The following is a 17,032-nucleotide window of genomic DNA, read 5'->3' as shown; positions in this document are numbered from 1 at the left end:
GTTTATTTTTCATCAAGGATATATATTTTTAAGATATAAATTTTTTATTAAATATTATGTGATCTTTTGTCTATTGTGTGAAAATTTTCTATTTAATAATATTAGAAAATTATAATATATAATATATATAATAAATTAAATTATATTTTATTCTTTTATAATTATATCATCAAATAAAATAATCATATGAATTAGAATAACTTAATGACATCTTTTAAATCAATAAAAATATCAATTTTTTTAAATGATATTGAAAGTTACATTAGAAGTTTAAAAGAATATTTTAAGAATATTTTATGTATAAATTAAAGTCATTTTGAATAAATAATAAAAAAGTAAAATAAGAAAAAAACAAAAAGAATTTGACACAATCAAATATTTTTTTTTTATTCATTTAATATACTCCTAAAATATGTTCATTTCTTTTCAGGCAGGTAAAAGTTTAGCGAGCATTACAGCGGGACCATTACTTGGAATTTTCACATTAGGCATGTTTTTTCCAGTCGCAAATTCTTCGGTAAGTAATTACGATAATAAGCGAATGTAAAGTGATCTCAAATTAATTTTTATTTTACTCCAAATGCAGGGAGCGCTGGTTGGAGGTTTAATAAGTTTGAATCTAGTCGCTTGGATCTCATTTGGTACTCAAGCAGCCATATCTAGTGGAAAAATTCATTTTCCTGTGAAACCAGTATCTATCGAAGGGTGTTCAGAATCACTCAAAAATCATGTTACCAATCTTTCGCTTATCGTCGAAACTGCGATCAAGTAAGAAGATTAATAACAATTATTTTCTCGAGTGATCCTTTATTTATTCTTTATTTATTTTTCAGAGAACAACCCTTCTTTCTCTACAGAATGTCATATCTTTGGTATACATGGGTCGGTTTCCTAACCGCAATTCTCGTTGGACTTCTCGTTTCATGGATTACAGGATTAAATAAATGCAAGCCGGGTGATGAAAAACTATATACACCTGTGATTCGCAGCTTTTTACGTGATTCCACCATTATTACAAAACGAGAACAGGTAAAATTGTCAAAAATTATTTACTTAAATATCTTCTCAAAAATAAAATAATATCTTCTCAAAATCAATATATCGCACAATCCTACATTATTTTCGTCAATGCTTGCAGGAAACTGTTGTGGAACTTGAAAAAATGGACAGGAGTGTAACGAAAGTTTGAAAAATTATCTGCTTTTCATTTAAATATTCGTGAGTTTCTGAATTTTCACAAGAAAAGGAGATGAGTTGTGGAAATTACGTTGCGATCCTAGCATTAAAAAAAAGATGAAATAGGCACAAATATATGTACAGACATCTGTGCATGTGTGCATATATACGTATATTATACATGTATATGTATGTACGCATAATATACATATAATATGCCCACGCGCGCGCACACATATATTTTCTTGTATTTTCAATTTACAAACTTTGTACAAAGAATAATTACAAAGAGAACATTTACTAAAATAGGAAAAATGTAATAAAAAAGACGAAGAAAAGAAGAAAAAAGAGCAGGAAAAAAGATACACAGAAGAACATAGAAACGATTCCCACGTTTATATAATACGCACGTTCGTTCTATTTAGAAATTATCAAATCTGCATCTTACAAATATCAAATGTTTCTCTCTTCCTTTTCTTCCATGAATAAACATTTGATCATTTCTTTAGCTAATTGTAAACATCATCGATATCATCGCTACTATCACCACCGTTGTCATGTGTAGTATAATGCATAATTCACTCTCGTGAAACTGTGCATTCATTTCTATTTTCATGATCAAAAATACGGCATTTCGTCTATTAACTTACGATCACACATTGATCGCCCTTCAATCCATAAAATCAATTTGTTGAACTCTTGTCTTTTCAATTTCGTATTTCTTTTGAATATAAGAAAGTATACGGTTTAAGAAGCAAGAGGTGACATGCCAATAGTCCTAGGATCTTGTTGACCTGGTTGCGCTGGAGGTCCCGGTTGTGGACCAGTTTCTAAATTCTTCAAAAGTTGATTTAACCAATGTTTAGTAGATGCGTCCTCTTGCAAACATGTTGCAAATGTATTATCTCTAAGTTGATCTGGCAAACATTGTCTGAGCGCTAACAATGCTCTATAAAATATATTTATATGTTTATTTGTTTATTTTTGTTTTATTTTTTAACAAAAATATTGTTTTAATTACATCTTTTTTATTATTTTTTTTCACTTACCTTGGATTATCTGATAATCTGAGATAACATCTAACTACATGTTTCAACAATCTGGCTGAAGGATCTTTGGCCAAGGACAATACCATTTTTCCTAAAATCATTGCAACATGACTGAATCGGTCATACGTTTGACATATGTATGAAAGACCACTATCATCGAGTAGAATCTTTTGTAGAATAAACGTAGCTACTGTCTTGCTCAGCTCTGAACCACTTTCCATGATGCGTAAACAAAGCGGAATGATTTCCGTAGTGAGTAAAAATGTGATCACCTCTTGTTCATCTGTTTTTACCAAAGCTCCTATTACTCCCAAACTCGTTAACCGGAGATATTCGAATGGACGCGTTTTGCTGACTGTATGCAAAAATGGATATAAAAACAATGGTACATGGGCCTGAAAAAAACATTAAAAAAATTAAAAAACAATTTTAAAAAAATTAAAAAAAAATAAGAAAAATAAGAAAATAATCAAGAAAACATAAATTTAATATATAATTATATGTAATGTGTAATAATTAAACTTACAATATATATAATTGTATACATTCGAAATATTGATACAATAATAATTTGTGGATAAACTTACTTGAAGAAATGATGATCTAGTTTCCGGATGACTGGCAACACATTGCAATAAAGCTAATGCATTACATACTCGATTACTCTGATATGCAGTCAATGTAGCTGGATTAATAGCAGGATAAATATTTATTATCTCTTGAAGTAGCGACGCTATAGTTCCAAATGAATGCCATAGCATTGGAGCTAAATCCGGTACCACTTCTCGTTTTTTACTAAGTTCTAATAATGCATTTTCTCTCGTTTCTGAATTAGACAATTCAATTATCCAAGTATAAACTTTTTCACGATCCACCGTCGATTGTAACGCGGCTGGACTTTGCTGCGAACTCATTCTCGTCATCGGTGTTTCGGGGTAATCTGGTCGAAATCTCGACCGTTATTTACTACAAATAATTAATATCTTCCTTTCTTAATGCTTAATAATACGATTGCAATTGTAAAGAAATGCGTTTTTTAATTTAATTAGCTTATTGAATTTTCCGAATTTCAATTTTGAGATTAAAATTTGAGGTTAATAAAGTTTACGCGACAACCCACCAATGAACACTAACGAGAAATGAAATTTATTATACAATTTTTTTTGTATTGATTCACAAAAAATAAGCAATAAATACTTTCATTTCTAAAGATATACACAAATATTTTCTTTTCAAGAGATTTGACTTTTTTGATACAGAAAAATATACACACTTCTTTCCAATGAAAGAATCGACCAAGTCTTTAGAATAGACAACAATATACGGACATCATACGGCCATCTATCGAAAATTACCTTAAACTAAACACAATCGCTGCGCGATGTTTTTCGAATTACTCCATCTATTCCGTTCACGCATGTACTATTTGATACTTATGTAATTGAATATTCATGTATCGTGTATCAAGTGTCAATGAATTCTTCCGCGTTATGAATTAGTGAGGGTATATATTTAATAATCTTCCATCGCGTGAGACGTAAAAAATTAATATAATTGAGTGATTATTATTCTTTCAAAAATTATATCAAAGTTGTAATATCAATAATAGTAGAAAATAATAGAAAAATTAAAAATGTTTTAATACCAACCATATAAAAATATAAAAATTGCATGAATCGTGTTATTAGTTAAAACAATGACTGATATATATATATATATATATATATAAATGATCATGTGTTTGAATGAACAATACGTCACTTATGTGTATTTACACATCTAGAAAAAATTATCAGACTATCGATATCGTTCGACTGCTGCAACCAATTGAAATTCAATAAATTAAGTTTAATATATCATTTATAATCCCTCTCAATTTCTCATTTGAAATTTTTTTCAAATTAAGAAAGATAGAATTATATGAAAAAGAAATTGCAGATAGTAATAAATATTCAAAGCAATAATAATTTGTTTTTTAACTTTATTTGAATATGAAGTATCGATTATTAAACCGCAGTCATCAGGTTTCAGAATTACAAATTTTTACAAACATATATAGAATACATATTTAATAATGCTTCCATATATAATATTAGTTTGAAACTAATCAATATCAATTATAAAGAAAAACCTGAAATTCTTAACTTAGTAATTCAAGTTCGTTTTCATATTCTACAGACATTTTTGATTTGATATTAACAATGAAAAAAATCGATTGAAAACAAATAATAATCAGAGAAAATAAAAATGAATGAAATACGTAATTATTATGTATTACAATTAATTATAATCACCAATTAATATTTATTATATTTAGTTTTATTTTTATCGGCAAAGTTATATAAATATTATTAATATATTTTAATGAAAGAAAAATCAAAATTATAAATATTTATTAAATTTTTTTAAATTAATTATTTGAATTATAATAAAAATTTCGAATTAAGAAATTTAATATATTGTGTCATACAATCGACTGATTTCAAGGCGATCTTTGTAAGGAATGATATCTTATTATATCTTATAACCTATCACAAATAGAAGCACTATAAATTATAAATCTAGCACTATAAATTATATTATAAATCTTGAATATAAAATATTTTAAATAATATTTTAAAAATTATATATTATAATTATATTTAATAAATATTTTAAATTTCAAGCTATATAAGCCGGTTAGCTTATTTCGATAATATATATAATTAGTTACAAAAGTTTTCATATATATGTATTACAAGAAAATTTATCTATTTTGAAATATTGATTATATATATGTGATAATGAAAATTTGTATGGATAGATATTATAGAATATAATCAATTATATTAAAATATATCGGTTTTATATCGGGAACAATTTATTTTTAGTGACAAATCTTTTCGAGTGAAATCAACAAATTTTCATGATTTTTTTCACGTTTAATTTGTAATGGCTTTGTTTATAAAATATATTTTATAATAAGATAATGGAGCAATAAATAAAATTTAATTATTTTATAATTTAGAATTTTATTTTATCTCATGTCATTAAATTAAATTTATCAAAAAATTTAAAAAAATAAAAATTATATTATTATTTTAAGGATTGATTTCATTACTAGTTTATTAGTAGTCAATGAAATATTAGAAATATCTTTTCGAATAATTTTTTTTATTTTTTTTATTATTACTTCATATATAACTTATTACGTTTCATACAAAATAAAATTATTTTTTTTAATATAATAATTGTATTTATAATTTTCTCGTCTTTATTTATTATGATTTCTAAATAATATAAATTTTTCACCTATTTTAATTTAAGAAAATTATATACTTATATCATTTGCAATAGCATAAGATTTTTGGTCAACAGTAATGTATATATAATAAAGATTCAAGGAAGAAGTAAGAAGAAAAGTATTAATGTTTATGCAATATGTTAATATTTCAAATTCATTGTTCACAAACACAAAAGTTGATATAAAAATGTTGATTAAGATTTATTTATTAAGCTACATTAAATTATAAGTAATTTAAATTTGCATTAAAAGAAGTGAGACAATTGTCCTGTTTTGTCTCCATCTTCCTCCATCTAATACTAACTTATATATTAATAAATAAGTCTCTATTGTTATTTTTGTGTTTGTTTTATCTTCTAAAACCAACTCTCTAAAGAATTATTCTATAAATGATAGAATGTTAAAAATAGACGATAGATGTGACAAAGATAAAACTATCATACTCTATCTGGAACAATGTAAATTTCAATTGATAATTTTATAAATAAATCTTAATCAACATTTTTGTATACCATCCTTTCCGTTTGTTTCAGCTTTTTCAAAGATATTCCACGAATGTATTAACATCCTGCAAGTCCTGTATTAACATTCTGCATCGCAACAGTACATTCTCGAATTCTCCATCGTTTTTGTATATCGCAGGAAGGAAGAGGAATGATAAATGATTTCACGAAAATTGCGAGTAGAGATATATGCATGGTGACGCGATTGTAACGTGGTTGATTAACTGTCTGATAAACTCGAAGTAAGTATATAATTAACTAATAAATACAAATTTATCTCTTTACCGGATCGAGAAAACTGGAACAATTTCTTGTGCAATCGTGGGACGCAACGTATAATAAAAAAATTATTGTATCTGACGTAAAATATCATTTACGAAAAAAAAAAAAATGGTAAAGCTAATGACGCGATACCCAGACATCGCAACAGAAAACGGGTGAAAAGGGCATCTGCCAGTCACAACATACGAAGCGCCTCATGATAAATTCGAAACGACGTGTTTCGCGGCATAGCTTGACGCGACGCTGTATCGTGAATCTAATTCATACTATTTTTCGAGGGAAAAGGATTTATCGTTGAATCGAATATCTGTCAATCATTCATGAAACAATTTTTAGGGACGATTTGCCTTTCTTCTCTGTGAAAACTAAGTCGGAAGATTCATAAATCAGCTTGATTCAAGAAACTTGATTCAATGGTAATATGCCGATGTTATCATCAGTCGCCATTGAGGATTTTTTCGTCTACGGCCGATAATGGTAGTAGCACGTTCGACACAAATCGATCAAGGGCCATACAGTTTCGAGCCGAATTCATCTGTCGAGGATCAACTGTCATAAAAGTGAATTGGCAAATTGAATAAACAACTATCGCAAAGAGATAGAGGGAACAATTGGAGGGAAGAGTTGAACATGAATAATTCTATTCTTTTTTAGAAAGAAAAGAGGAAAAATGGGAAGAAGAATGGAATAAATGGAGAGTGAAATAGAAAAGAAGAAAAGATGATACGCAAAATGGCAAAAACGAAGGACAACCGGTAATGGTAACATCGAAGCGTAAAATCAAGTTTAAAGCATAAATAACAATCAAAATAAATATTGCTTTTTTTCTAGAAAAGAGAAGTTATGAATGGTAAGACGAGGATTCGTACCAAGTTTGGTGACGGAGGTCATCACCGTCACGACGAGGTTATCGATGAATCGAGAAAAGGTGGGGAGATTTTTGTACGTCGTTGTGATCGTTGTGATCGTTCCGCGGAACTCAGTAGAGCGTCGAAAACGCATCGGAAGTGATCGAAAGACGACGAAAGATTCGTCGAACGAGCGAGAATTCGAAAATTTCGGTCGATTCGAAAAAAAATTTCAAGGTTTTTAATTTGAGAAAGTCGATAGACTTTGGTATAATTCTTTTAAAAACGACATTATGGAGAAGAAAAGTATTGCGCGGGCGATTCAAAAAAGCTTGAACGGAGAAACGCGGAGGCGGCGCGTTCGTTGGCTGTATGGATTCATCGCACTGATCAGCGTCACGATGTTCATCCTGTTTTGGTATACAAACATATTTCACGATACGGTTCTCTCCAATCTTGAGTTGAGGAATGGAACTTTGTCCTTTCTGTTCTGGCAAAAGCCGCCTGTTAATCTTGAAATCAAGATCTACGTTTTCAATTACACGAACGTGCGCGAGTTCGAGAGCGGAAACGCGACTAAATTGAAGGTAGAGGAGATTGGACCATTCATCTATCGGGAGAATTTGAGCAGGGTGAACGTGAAAATTCATGAGAATGGCACGATCACGTATCAGGAAAAGAAAACCTATCAATGGATATCTGGTAAATCGGAGAATGAAAAGGTGATTGTACCTAACGTGATGTTGATGTCGACGCTCGCGTTTTCTCGAAATCTTAGTTACCTGTTGCAAATCGGATTGACCATGTTCCTCTCGAGAATACGTGCAGAACCCTTCCTCGAATTGTCGGTCGGTCAATACCTCTGGGGTTATGAGGACGAATTGTACGAAGTGGCCAAACGATTCTCATCGTTACGCTCGGCTTTTACTCTGGATAAATTTGGACTTCTCGCCTTCGTACGTATATCTATAATAATATTTTTTTGCAACTTCCTATGCTTGTTTTGTGGGCTCCACTTTTCATTCTTTCTGTCATTTATAATAATATGTTAGTTTATAACGTAAAATTTATAATATAAAAATCTAGTGAATTGGAATCATTGTATAATTCAAGGATAAATTATATCTATAATTAATGAAAATGTAGATGTTTTTGTTTATGATATAAATTATGTTGAATTTACTAATAGTTACTAATAGATCAATATAATAAAAATATTTTTCTTAAAAATAAATATATAAAAAATTGTAATACAGTGATACAGTGATTAGTTAAATGATATAACTATAACTCTTTTTAAAAAATATAGTTTATTATACCAACACTTTATATTTATATCAACATTTTATAATTTAAACTTTTCTATTTCAATTATTTGAAACAGAAATTATTTGAATGATTTTCCTCTGATATAATCGCTACTCATAATTACATCTATTTTTTTCATATATATATTTGTTATTCATTTTAAGATTCATTGTTATATATTTATCTCTTGAATATTTATATTTCAGAAATAATAATGCAAGCAATCTTTTATCTAGCTTAATTCTCATTTTTTAAAAATTCCATATATCAATCTGAATTTAATTACATAAAATATTATTTCAATTTCAAGTTTGAAATCATTAGAATGCTTTAAATTGATTATAAAGAAAAAAATAATATAATATATATTAATTTTTATATTTCATAAAGATAAAATTATATAATCCAAAAAATTTTACACCAAATTCAAATAGAAAAAAGTAAATAAATATTATCTAAATTGGACTTAATAGAATCAATTATTATTTATGATTTCACAATCTTCATATTAGACGAAATTGAAGTTTAAATAATTATAATAAACAAAAAATATTTCAAAAATTTATACATAAATAACAAAAATTATTTATATAAATGACTGTGAAGTATGTAGTTCTTACATACAATAAAATTTTGGCTCAGCAGTTATGTTTCGGGTAATTTCGGCCATCTTCGGACAACCTCGGTAATCGAACAGTTATTATTTTGCGATTCATTCAAAATTTAATGCGACTCTAATTAAATTAAAAATAAGAAATACGCTGATTTAACATGAATCGGTTTTCAGAATAACGGTTCGAGTCCGGATCGCATCACGATACACTCACGAACTGATAATCTTGGGATAATCGAGCGAATCAACGGGATTGAAAATCATCAGATTTGGGGAGATGAAAAATGCGATCGAATCTATGGTACAGATGGCAGTATGTTTCCACCACATTGGATCAAGCCGAATAAAACGCTCTTCATTTATGCGAAAGATTTCTGCACGAAAATGCCTTTTCATTACGATCATCGTAATTTTTCTAACGGCATACCCATCTTGAGGTGAGTCATCACTGTTTTATATACATCCCGCTTTCTATCCGATTTCTTTCTTTTTTATACAGGATATTCGAATGAAGTAGATAGGATATTTAACAGAATTTTATTTGAAATTGAAATAAGAAATGATTATTTAAAATACTTTATTTTTAACATTGTTATTTAAATATATACGGCGTTAATATATTTATGGAACATATTTAAAGCATGAATTTGAAGCCAAAACAAATACATAAAATTAGTATGTAAAAATGTTATAAATTATAAGCAATTTAAGTTTGTATTAGATGAAGCGAGACAAAACGAAACAGCGATTTGATAAAAATAAAACTGTCTTATAATCTCTTACTTCATTTAAATATATAATTTCATTTAAATACATAACTTCATTAAATACATAAACTTCAATCATTTGTAACTTAATAAATAAATTTCAATCGAAATATTTCTATAATAATTTGTATATAATTTATTTTGATTTTTAGAATAAATTTTCATAAATATATTAATAATATTATAACAATAACATTTTATAAACAATATTGATTCATTTCTAACAGCAATTTCAGATAATAAATTATTTTCTTATTTTTTTATTTTAAATTCAACAAAACAAATAACCATAAAAATAATTCCAAATAAAATTTATGCAAATATGATATAATATTATTTGAAATATTATTTGAAATATTATTTCAAATAATATTATTTTATAAGTGTTTGTACAATATGAAATAAATAATGTATTATTTACAATAATATTTCAAATAATAAAGAAAAAGATCACAATATAACTTTTTAATTTTATATTTTTTCCTAAAATTTATGTAATTTCAACTGGTTTAAATTTTGTAAAGTTATTCGTGATTAAAAGAAAAACAATTTAATTGAATTTAATATATATTATAAAAATAAATTATTCTTTGAATTTTTATAATAATAAAAGTAATAATATAGTCTCTTGAAAAAAATCATATAAAATCAATTCCTTAATTTTTTTTTCATGAATTTTTATTAGTTTTTCTATTTATATATAAATATTCATTTCTTATATTCATTCGAAATAAACTTTCGCCTTTCTTCTACCATTCTTTTCTCTCGCACTGCTGCATTCTCTTGCATATCTTTCTTGATCTATAATCTTCTTTGAGATCTGGATCTCGGAGAAATTTATTCTAGTTATTTTTACATGATTATAAGAATAAAAGAAGAATAAAATAATGTTCATATGATAATGGCATCATATGAATCACTATTATCACTATTAGAAATTTTAAAATTATATTAAAATATTTTAAAATATCAATAATCAATTTTGTAAACATTGATTCTTTTTTCAAATACATTTTAATTATTTTAATTTGCAAGAAATATTTATTTTTCAAAATATAACAGTTATAAATAAGTTATAAACAATTCCAAATTATATCAATTATATTTCATATTAATGAAAACAATATATCATTATAGATATAAATTATACAAATGTAATAAAAGGAATAAGAAATATTTTAACCATTAAATATCTCCATTATAAGGAAAATTACAATGAATATATTATATGTTTCTTTTCTTTCTTATTTGAAAAATGCTCAAGTATAAAATTTAAGAAATGATTTTAGAGATTAAAACAAGATTAAAACAAGATTAAAATAAATTATGCATAACTTTTCATTAATGCTTGTTATTACGAGCAATTTAATTTTGCATCAGGTGAAACGAGATGAAGATAAAGTATGACCGAGATAAAATCGTCACGCTTTACTGCATCTTCTTACTTTGTTTAATGTAAAATTAAATTGCTTCTAATTTGAAAGAGAAGCTTCAATGGATATCTTTGCATCTTTGTTTATTTTAGTTTTTAGAATCTCTTTTTAAACTTTCTATTTACTTCTATCGAATGACCTGTATATATATATTATATATTATACTATATATAATATATTATATATTATACATATATATATATATACTATTGGGAGCTCAGAACCAGAATCAAATATTATTCGGATAAATGGAATTATTCATCAATAATGAATAATCTCGTATTCGAATAAATCCAAGAATAAGCATAGAGGAATAATCTTAAATATCATTCCAAAAACCAAAAAGAAAAAATCGAAATGAAATTGAAATCAAAAGCAGTAGTTTTTGAATTCGCCTTTGATTGAAGAATGATGATTATTTTCCTATTTTTCAATTTATCAAAAATTATATTAATGTATTAGTGATACTTTTTTGAAAATGAAGAACACGATACAATTTTACTTAAATTATAGGAAATATTAAATATAATTCAGAACGAATGCAAATTTATTTTTAATAGAGTTTTAGTTATTACTACTTTTAATTATTACTATAAATATTACTTATATTTTTATGCAAAAAGTATTATTATTTAATACAAATTTGATACAGATTCGATGAAGAAAATGAACATTTATTTCAAATTTAAAATTTTTTTTATTATTTTTTTATTATTTTACTATTACTTATGCAAATTTGAAAAATTCGAAATATTAAAATAAAGATTTATTAACTTAATAATTATTTATTATGTGAAAATATATCTTTTAATAATGTTTTCTTATTTTTAATGTTAAGTCGAAAAAGAAATTTTTTTAATTTTCTTAAATTTTATAAAAGCGAATCTGCTATAAAATTTTCAATTATATTTATTTTAATATTTCCTTCTTTTTTATTTATTTCTTAAATTTCCACTTATTTTCTATTCTCCAATTAATCAATTTCCATATTTTCCACATCCTGTATAGATGTAAGATTAATGTAAGTATATGATATTACATCTACACTAATGGTTCTTCGAATAACGAATAAAATTTTATTCATAATATAAATTTCTCTTAAATAATGTTACAGATTTATGAATAAATATATACATGAATAAATTTTTTAATAAAATCGTTATTTTATTTAAAATTTTTCCCAACTCTGTTCACTCATCAACACGTATAAACTTACCTGTAAAATTTTCGGCAAAAAACCAATGAATTTTGGTTTTTTTACGATTGTATTGGAATTGAGCTCTCAACAGTATTAGCTCTCTTCTTTCTTCCTCTTCTTTTTGAAAGAAATTTACCTACGAATGCGCAGGCGAAAATGTCGTCCATCGAAACGCTTCACCAGTCGAATGACTATAGGTACAAATTACCGAGCAACGTTTTTACGTCGACTCGCAACAAAGACTCGTGTTTTTGCCCGAAGGAGTCGCACGATTCAACCATCAGAACATGTCCCCCAACCGGAACGCTCAACGTTTCTGCCTGCAACTTTGGGACACCGATGATCGCTTCCTTCCCTCATTTCTACACGGGTAATGAATCGTTGTTCGAAAAAATCGTCGGGCTGGAACCTCGACAAGAACGTCACGAAAGTTACATCGATCTTCATCCGGTAAATATACAATTACTAAATATTTTGTTATTGTAGAAAATTCTAGAATGAAAACTCATTGCGATAATTTTCCTAGAAAGATATATTGATTTTTAATTTTGTTATGGCTCGATTAAAAGTTGTGTTTTTTGCTGTAGAAGTAGAAAAGAGAATCTATACTTGAAAAAGAACATATTGATGAAACAATACTAACTTAATACAATTTTTCTATTTTTTGCTTTTTTCTTCTTTATGTCTGAAACTTATCATATATATTTGTGACCTTTTTTTTTTTTGATTAAAATAAGACCAAACAGCGATACGATTTATACTATATTAATGAAGAAAAAAAAAATTGTTTATCACTGATTAAAAACACAAATATGATACAAATTATATCGTTTGTTTGGTTTTTGATCATAGAAATCTCAATATTTTCATAAAAGCTTCGTTAAAAACAAATTTTATCATTAGTATCGTCTTACCGGATACTCGATCGCCGGATCAGATTACATTGTTTGTGTTGGAAATTCATAAATCCTTAGTTCCAGGATGAATTTCGTTTTGCAGTTCTGTTGTATATCGCGTATTTGTATATTTTGCACTTGTAAAATATTTACTAAATTCGTATTTGTCAGAATAATTATTTTTTCAGAATTAAGAAATTCCTTCATCTAAAAAATATAAATTTTGGTTTTAGCGTTTAGGCATCACGGTGAATATGAACATGAGAATGCAAATGAACGTAGAGGTACGAAAAGCGATCGGCATTCCTTTCTCCGGAAATCTCGAAGATGGATTGATTCTACCGTTGATATGGCTCGATACCGGAATAGGCGAAATGTCCGAGTCGCTTCGACAGATTTTGTATCGAAGTCACTATTTGATGAATGCCATCGAAGCCGTTCTTCAATGGTGTAGTCTGATCGGCGTGATCATCTCGTTCAGCGCTCTTTTCGCCACGATGAAGAAAGAAAGATCGAGACAAAAGAAAGAATCGATCGAGACGAAACTGGACTCGAAACTCGATCGACCGGTCCCAGAATGGACTGAAACTGAACTCAATCGATTGTAACGGGACAATCGACGTGGACGACGATATTATGCATCGCGTGTTTAACGAATTCACCGAGAATACGGTATCAACGACCTAATTTATTGTTAATTCCTTTACTTGGCCAATTGATTCCTTTTCTCGATGCTCATCACGCTCTGAATAACTTGGAAGAGAAAAAAAAGTCGATCACGCCACTTTATACGCGATCAATCGATCATACGACTATCGTTACAGACTTATCCCCTCTGTCGAATGTCGTGTATGCTCGCTTCAATTGTATCGCGATAACGGTATAGTACAAGATATTCCTTCGAGTAAAACCACGTTCGCGTGAAAAATAATAAGTTAATACGACGCAAAATTAACATTGCAGCCATGCGTATGTTATAAGATGTTTTTCTACGATTTTTTTTATATTTATATATCTGCATCGATAACCTATGTCATATCGACAAACAAGTTTGAAAAACAAAGATGAACAACTCATTCGTTCACACGTACACCGGCACATGGTGATTTCCGGTACATGGTGAAATTAACTAGCGAACACTCTCATCGTACATAATTTTATTATTAAATTGTCACGACATCGTTTGAAATTGTCTCGAATCCGAATCCGGATTTCAAAACTATTTGGCTACTTTATTGTCGTTTCCTCCACCTCCACCTTCTCCACCCATTCCAGCTCTTCCTCATACTTGATTGTAAAAAACTAAAATTCATCTAGAAATCTAACCATAGTCTATCTGAAGTTAACGCGTTTACAACGAAATACATATAAACGAATGTATAATGGAATAACAATAAGATCTCGATCGCCGCCAGATTCATCAAAATTCAAAGACGATTACTTGGCTCGCGTCGATGATCTTGTACACGCGATCGTGTATTTGCTGGACGGAATGATATTTTTTTTTTTTTTCATTCGACGATTACGAGAGAGAGGCGAGAGTTTTTCATCGATCGATGGACGAAAATTTTTTTCTTAATATCATTGATGGCAACGATGCGACGAACGATGGAGCAACTCGTTCCACGATAGAAATTCGCCGTATACCGCACTATTAGTAATTTCTACGTCACTTCTGTTCCCACTTCTCTGCTACTCCCTCCTTCATAATTCCCTTCCCTCGTACGCACGCGCGTGCACATACACAGCACACATACGCAGCAGCACATAACACACACACATACAATATACACGCGTGCACAAATCGTTCGCGTACTTCCTACTTTTTCGCTTCGCTTTCTTATTATTAACTTGGTTCCGAACCGGCACTAACAATTTATAGGAATGCAAACGATTCCTAATAGTTTCAAAATTGGCCAGTCGAATATCCAACTAGAAAATTCGTTCGAGTTCTCGTAAATGGTTTTATATATGTATATATATATATATATATCGACACAACGTAATTGTCCTTTCCTCTATTATTATTATTGTTGTTGTTGTTTTCTTCATTCCTAAAGCGGAATGGAACGATGATAACAAGATGACGATAAGACACCGATCACTCTCACCCAGTTTCTCCATTCGCCTCTCGCTCTCTCGATTTATATCCGTTAAAAACCTATTAGGGTGAAAGCTTGCCGCGTACAAGGGTCGACGCATACGCGCAACTTCACGCTCGAGATCGAAAGATGTAGAAACGGCAGACTGGGCAGATCGGCCGTTCTACTTGGAATCGGATGGATTCTGGAATGCAGGGTTCAGCTGACCGGTTTTGCTCGCAGTCGCGTTAGACGGTAACGGATTGCTCAGATGTAGTTTCTCTTGTCGTTTAGCGGCACGCACCAGGAAGAAGAGCGCTCCTATCAAAACGATCGCGCCTATCGCCGCCAGAGTTCCGGATACCGCCGCTCGAGCAATTGGAGGCACATCCACGGCCATCTTCATCAGGTTTCGCATTTCTTCCGGAAGCTCATCGATACCCTGTAATGGAGTAAATGTGTTATTAACACGTCACTTTTTCTCGATCGATCTTGATCGTTATGACGAGTAGTTGATAATACAACGGCGATTAAAATGACAATGGCAAGAATAAATTATCGACACGAACGGTCATTCCAACAAAATGAATCATATTACAGACAATGATACGTCGGAGGCGTCGAATCACTCGCGCTTCCCATTACCGTCACGAATGCCTATTTGCACGATTAATATCATCAGCTACCATTGCCGTCGCCAAGTGCTAATCGCTTCTTAATCGCGACTCGTGTCGATCGATTCGTTGTGTCAGTCGGATATAATCAAAATAAAGATATTATGATAGGCGGTCAATGTACCGACCTCGTTTAAAGTTAGAAATATTTTACCCGAAGGGTATTATATGTTATATAATAGGATATATAGGTTATTTTCAGGATATAAGGTTAGGTTGCACACGAAGTATTGTTTTTTCCGAAGATTATGTTTATTCGAAAAGTAGAGGAAAGAGTAAAAATACGAAATACTCAGATTTTGATAGTTTTGCTAATGATTGTACTTTAAATATTACGACAATTAACATATTCTATCATTCATTCGTTTAATGAACGTTTTGATCGTAATAGAAAGTTTCTACGCTTATTAACTTGTGAAATTTATTTTAATTTATTTTATAATTTTAAAAAAAACAGAAATTTTATTTACGATAATCGTAGTTTTAATATATTAATGAAGATTTGAAGTTCTTAATTATATATACATGATAAGTGAAAGTGAAATTGGTAAAAATATGAGATATGTTTGATAACAATTACAATTACAATTTTTCAAAGATTTTAAAAATGAATTATAAAGAGATATGTTAATTGTGGATCTATGATTATACAAGCTCAGAGAATATAATTTACATATGCAATTTTATTTTACATTCCGAAACAAAATAAATTATTCATATAATTATGATTGTTTTATTATATTTATCATATTTTTCTTCCTTATATATATACTTTATGCTTGTTATCGATAAAATCTTTTCATTAATAGTTTAATATAAATTATTTTCTTAAAAAATATCAATCTTATACTATTCGAATATATTTAATGTTTAATTAAATCGATTTTTTTCTTTATTTAAAAAAAGTTAAAAAATGTAACA

General features: G+C 28.6%; 4 protein-coding genes across 14 annotated transcripts in view; 2 read left to right on the top strand and 2 right to left on the bottom strand.

Annotated features, from left to right (window-relative positions):
• LOC108000322 (sodium-coupled monocarboxylate transporter 2) overlaps window positions 1–2,157 on the top strand; it is an 81,796-nt gene extending 79,639 nt beyond the window's left edge. For all 3 annotated transcript variants that reach the window (XM_017060560.3, XM_017060559.3, XM_062086259.1), the window contains 4 exons: window positions 431–517; window positions 587–768; window positions 834–1,029; window positions 1,139–2,157. In XM_017060560.3, the coding sequence (XP_016916049.2) occupies window positions 431–517; window positions 587–768; window positions 834–1,029; window positions 1,139–1,189 (516 nt within the window). In that variant the 3' untranslated portion in view covers window positions 1,190–2,157. The remainder of the gene's footprint in view (window positions 1–430; window positions 518–586; window positions 769–833; window positions 1,030–1,138) is intronic.
• On the bottom strand, window positions 1,310–3,528 carry LOC108000327 (CCR4-NOT transcription complex subunit 9). Its single transcript, XM_017060569.3, has 3 exons — window positions 2,813–3,528; window positions 2,226–2,620; window positions 1,310–2,125 (listed from the first exon to the last, which is right to left on the bottom strand). The coding sequence occupies exons 1-3, from the start codon at window positions 3,146–3,148 to the stop codon at window positions 1,924–1,926; spliced, it is 933 nt and encodes a 310-aa protein (XP_016916058.1). The 5' UTR covers window positions 3,149–3,528; the 3' UTR covers window positions 1,310–1,923.
• An 80-nt stretch (window positions 3,529–3,608) lies between these two features.
• LOC108000324 (scavenger receptor class B member 1) lies at window positions 3,609–14,575 on the top strand. Of its 5 annotated transcripts, none has more exons than XM_062086263.1 (8): window positions 3,689–3,729; window positions 5,905–5,966; window positions 6,042–6,253; window positions 6,630–7,048; window positions 7,125–8,097; window positions 9,237–9,499; window positions 12,658–12,910; window positions 13,590–14,575. In XM_062086263.1, the coding sequence occupies exons 5-8, from the start codon at window positions 7,435–7,437 to the stop codon at window positions 13,962–13,964; spliced, it is 1,554 nt and encodes a 517-aa protein (XP_061942247.1). In that variant the 5' UTR covers window positions 3,689–3,729; window positions 5,905–5,966; window positions 6,042–6,253; window positions 6,630–7,048; window positions 7,125–7,434; the 3' UTR covers window positions 13,965–14,575. The 5 variants fall into 5 exon arrangements, with proteins under 5 accessions (XP_028523783.1, XP_061942248.1, XP_061942247.1 ...); XM_062086265.1 differs by lacking the exon at window positions 3,689–3,729 and having other exon boundaries at window positions 5,890–5,966; window positions 6,630–6,853; window positions 6,948–7,048; XM_028667982.2 differs by lacking the exon at window positions 5,905–5,966 and having other exon boundaries at window positions 3,609–3,729.
• The window catches only part of LOC108000323 (scavenger receptor class B member 1), a 47,388-nt gene continuing 44,852 nt past the window's right edge, over window positions 14,497–17,032 (bottom strand). For all 5 annotated transcript variants that reach the window (XM_017060561.2, XM_017060562.3, XM_062086260.1 and 2 more), the window contains one exon: window positions 14,497–15,879. In XM_017060561.2, the coding sequence (XP_016916050.2) occupies window positions 15,622–15,879 (258 nt within the window). In that variant the 3' untranslated portion in view covers window positions 14,497–15,621. The remainder of the gene's footprint in view (window positions 15,880–17,032) is intronic.

This window comes from Apis cerana, linkage group LG16 (assembly GCF_029169275.1).
Source record: "Apis cerana isolate GH-2021 linkage group LG16, AcerK_1.0, whole genome shotgun sequence".
In the NCBI taxonomy this organism is placed as follows: Eukaryota; Metazoa; Arthropoda; class Insecta; order Hymenoptera; family Apidae; genus Apis; species Apis cerana.
This window is presented reverse-complemented; position numbering and strand designations above follow the sequence as displayed.

Bases quoted from the DNA above. Each gene is read 5' to 3' on its own strand.
- LOC108000327 (XM_017060569.3), bottom strand. From the start codon at position 3,148: ATGACGAGAATGAGTTCGCAGCAAAGTCCAGCCGCGTTACAATCGACG. The intron at 2,621-2,812 runs GTAAGTTTATCC...TGTTTTTTTCAG, and splicing joins CTAGATCATCATTTCTTCAA to GCCCATGTACCATTGTTTTT. The intron at 2,126-2,225 runs GTAAGTGAAAAA...TATATTTTATAG, and splicing joins AGATTATCAGATAATCCAAG to AGCATTGTTAGCGCTCAGAC.
- LOC108000324 (XM_028667982.2), top strand. From the start codon at position 7,435: ATGGAGAAGAAAAGTATTGCGCGGGCGATTCAAAAAAGCTTGAACGGA. The intron at 9,500-12,657 runs GTGAGTCATCAC...GAATGACTATAG, and splicing joins AACGGCATACCCATCTTGAG to GTACAAATTACCGAGCAACG. The intron at 12,911-13,589 runs GTAAATATACAA...TTTTGGTTTTAG, and splicing joins GTTACATCGATCTTCATCCG to CGTTTAGGCATCACGGTGAA.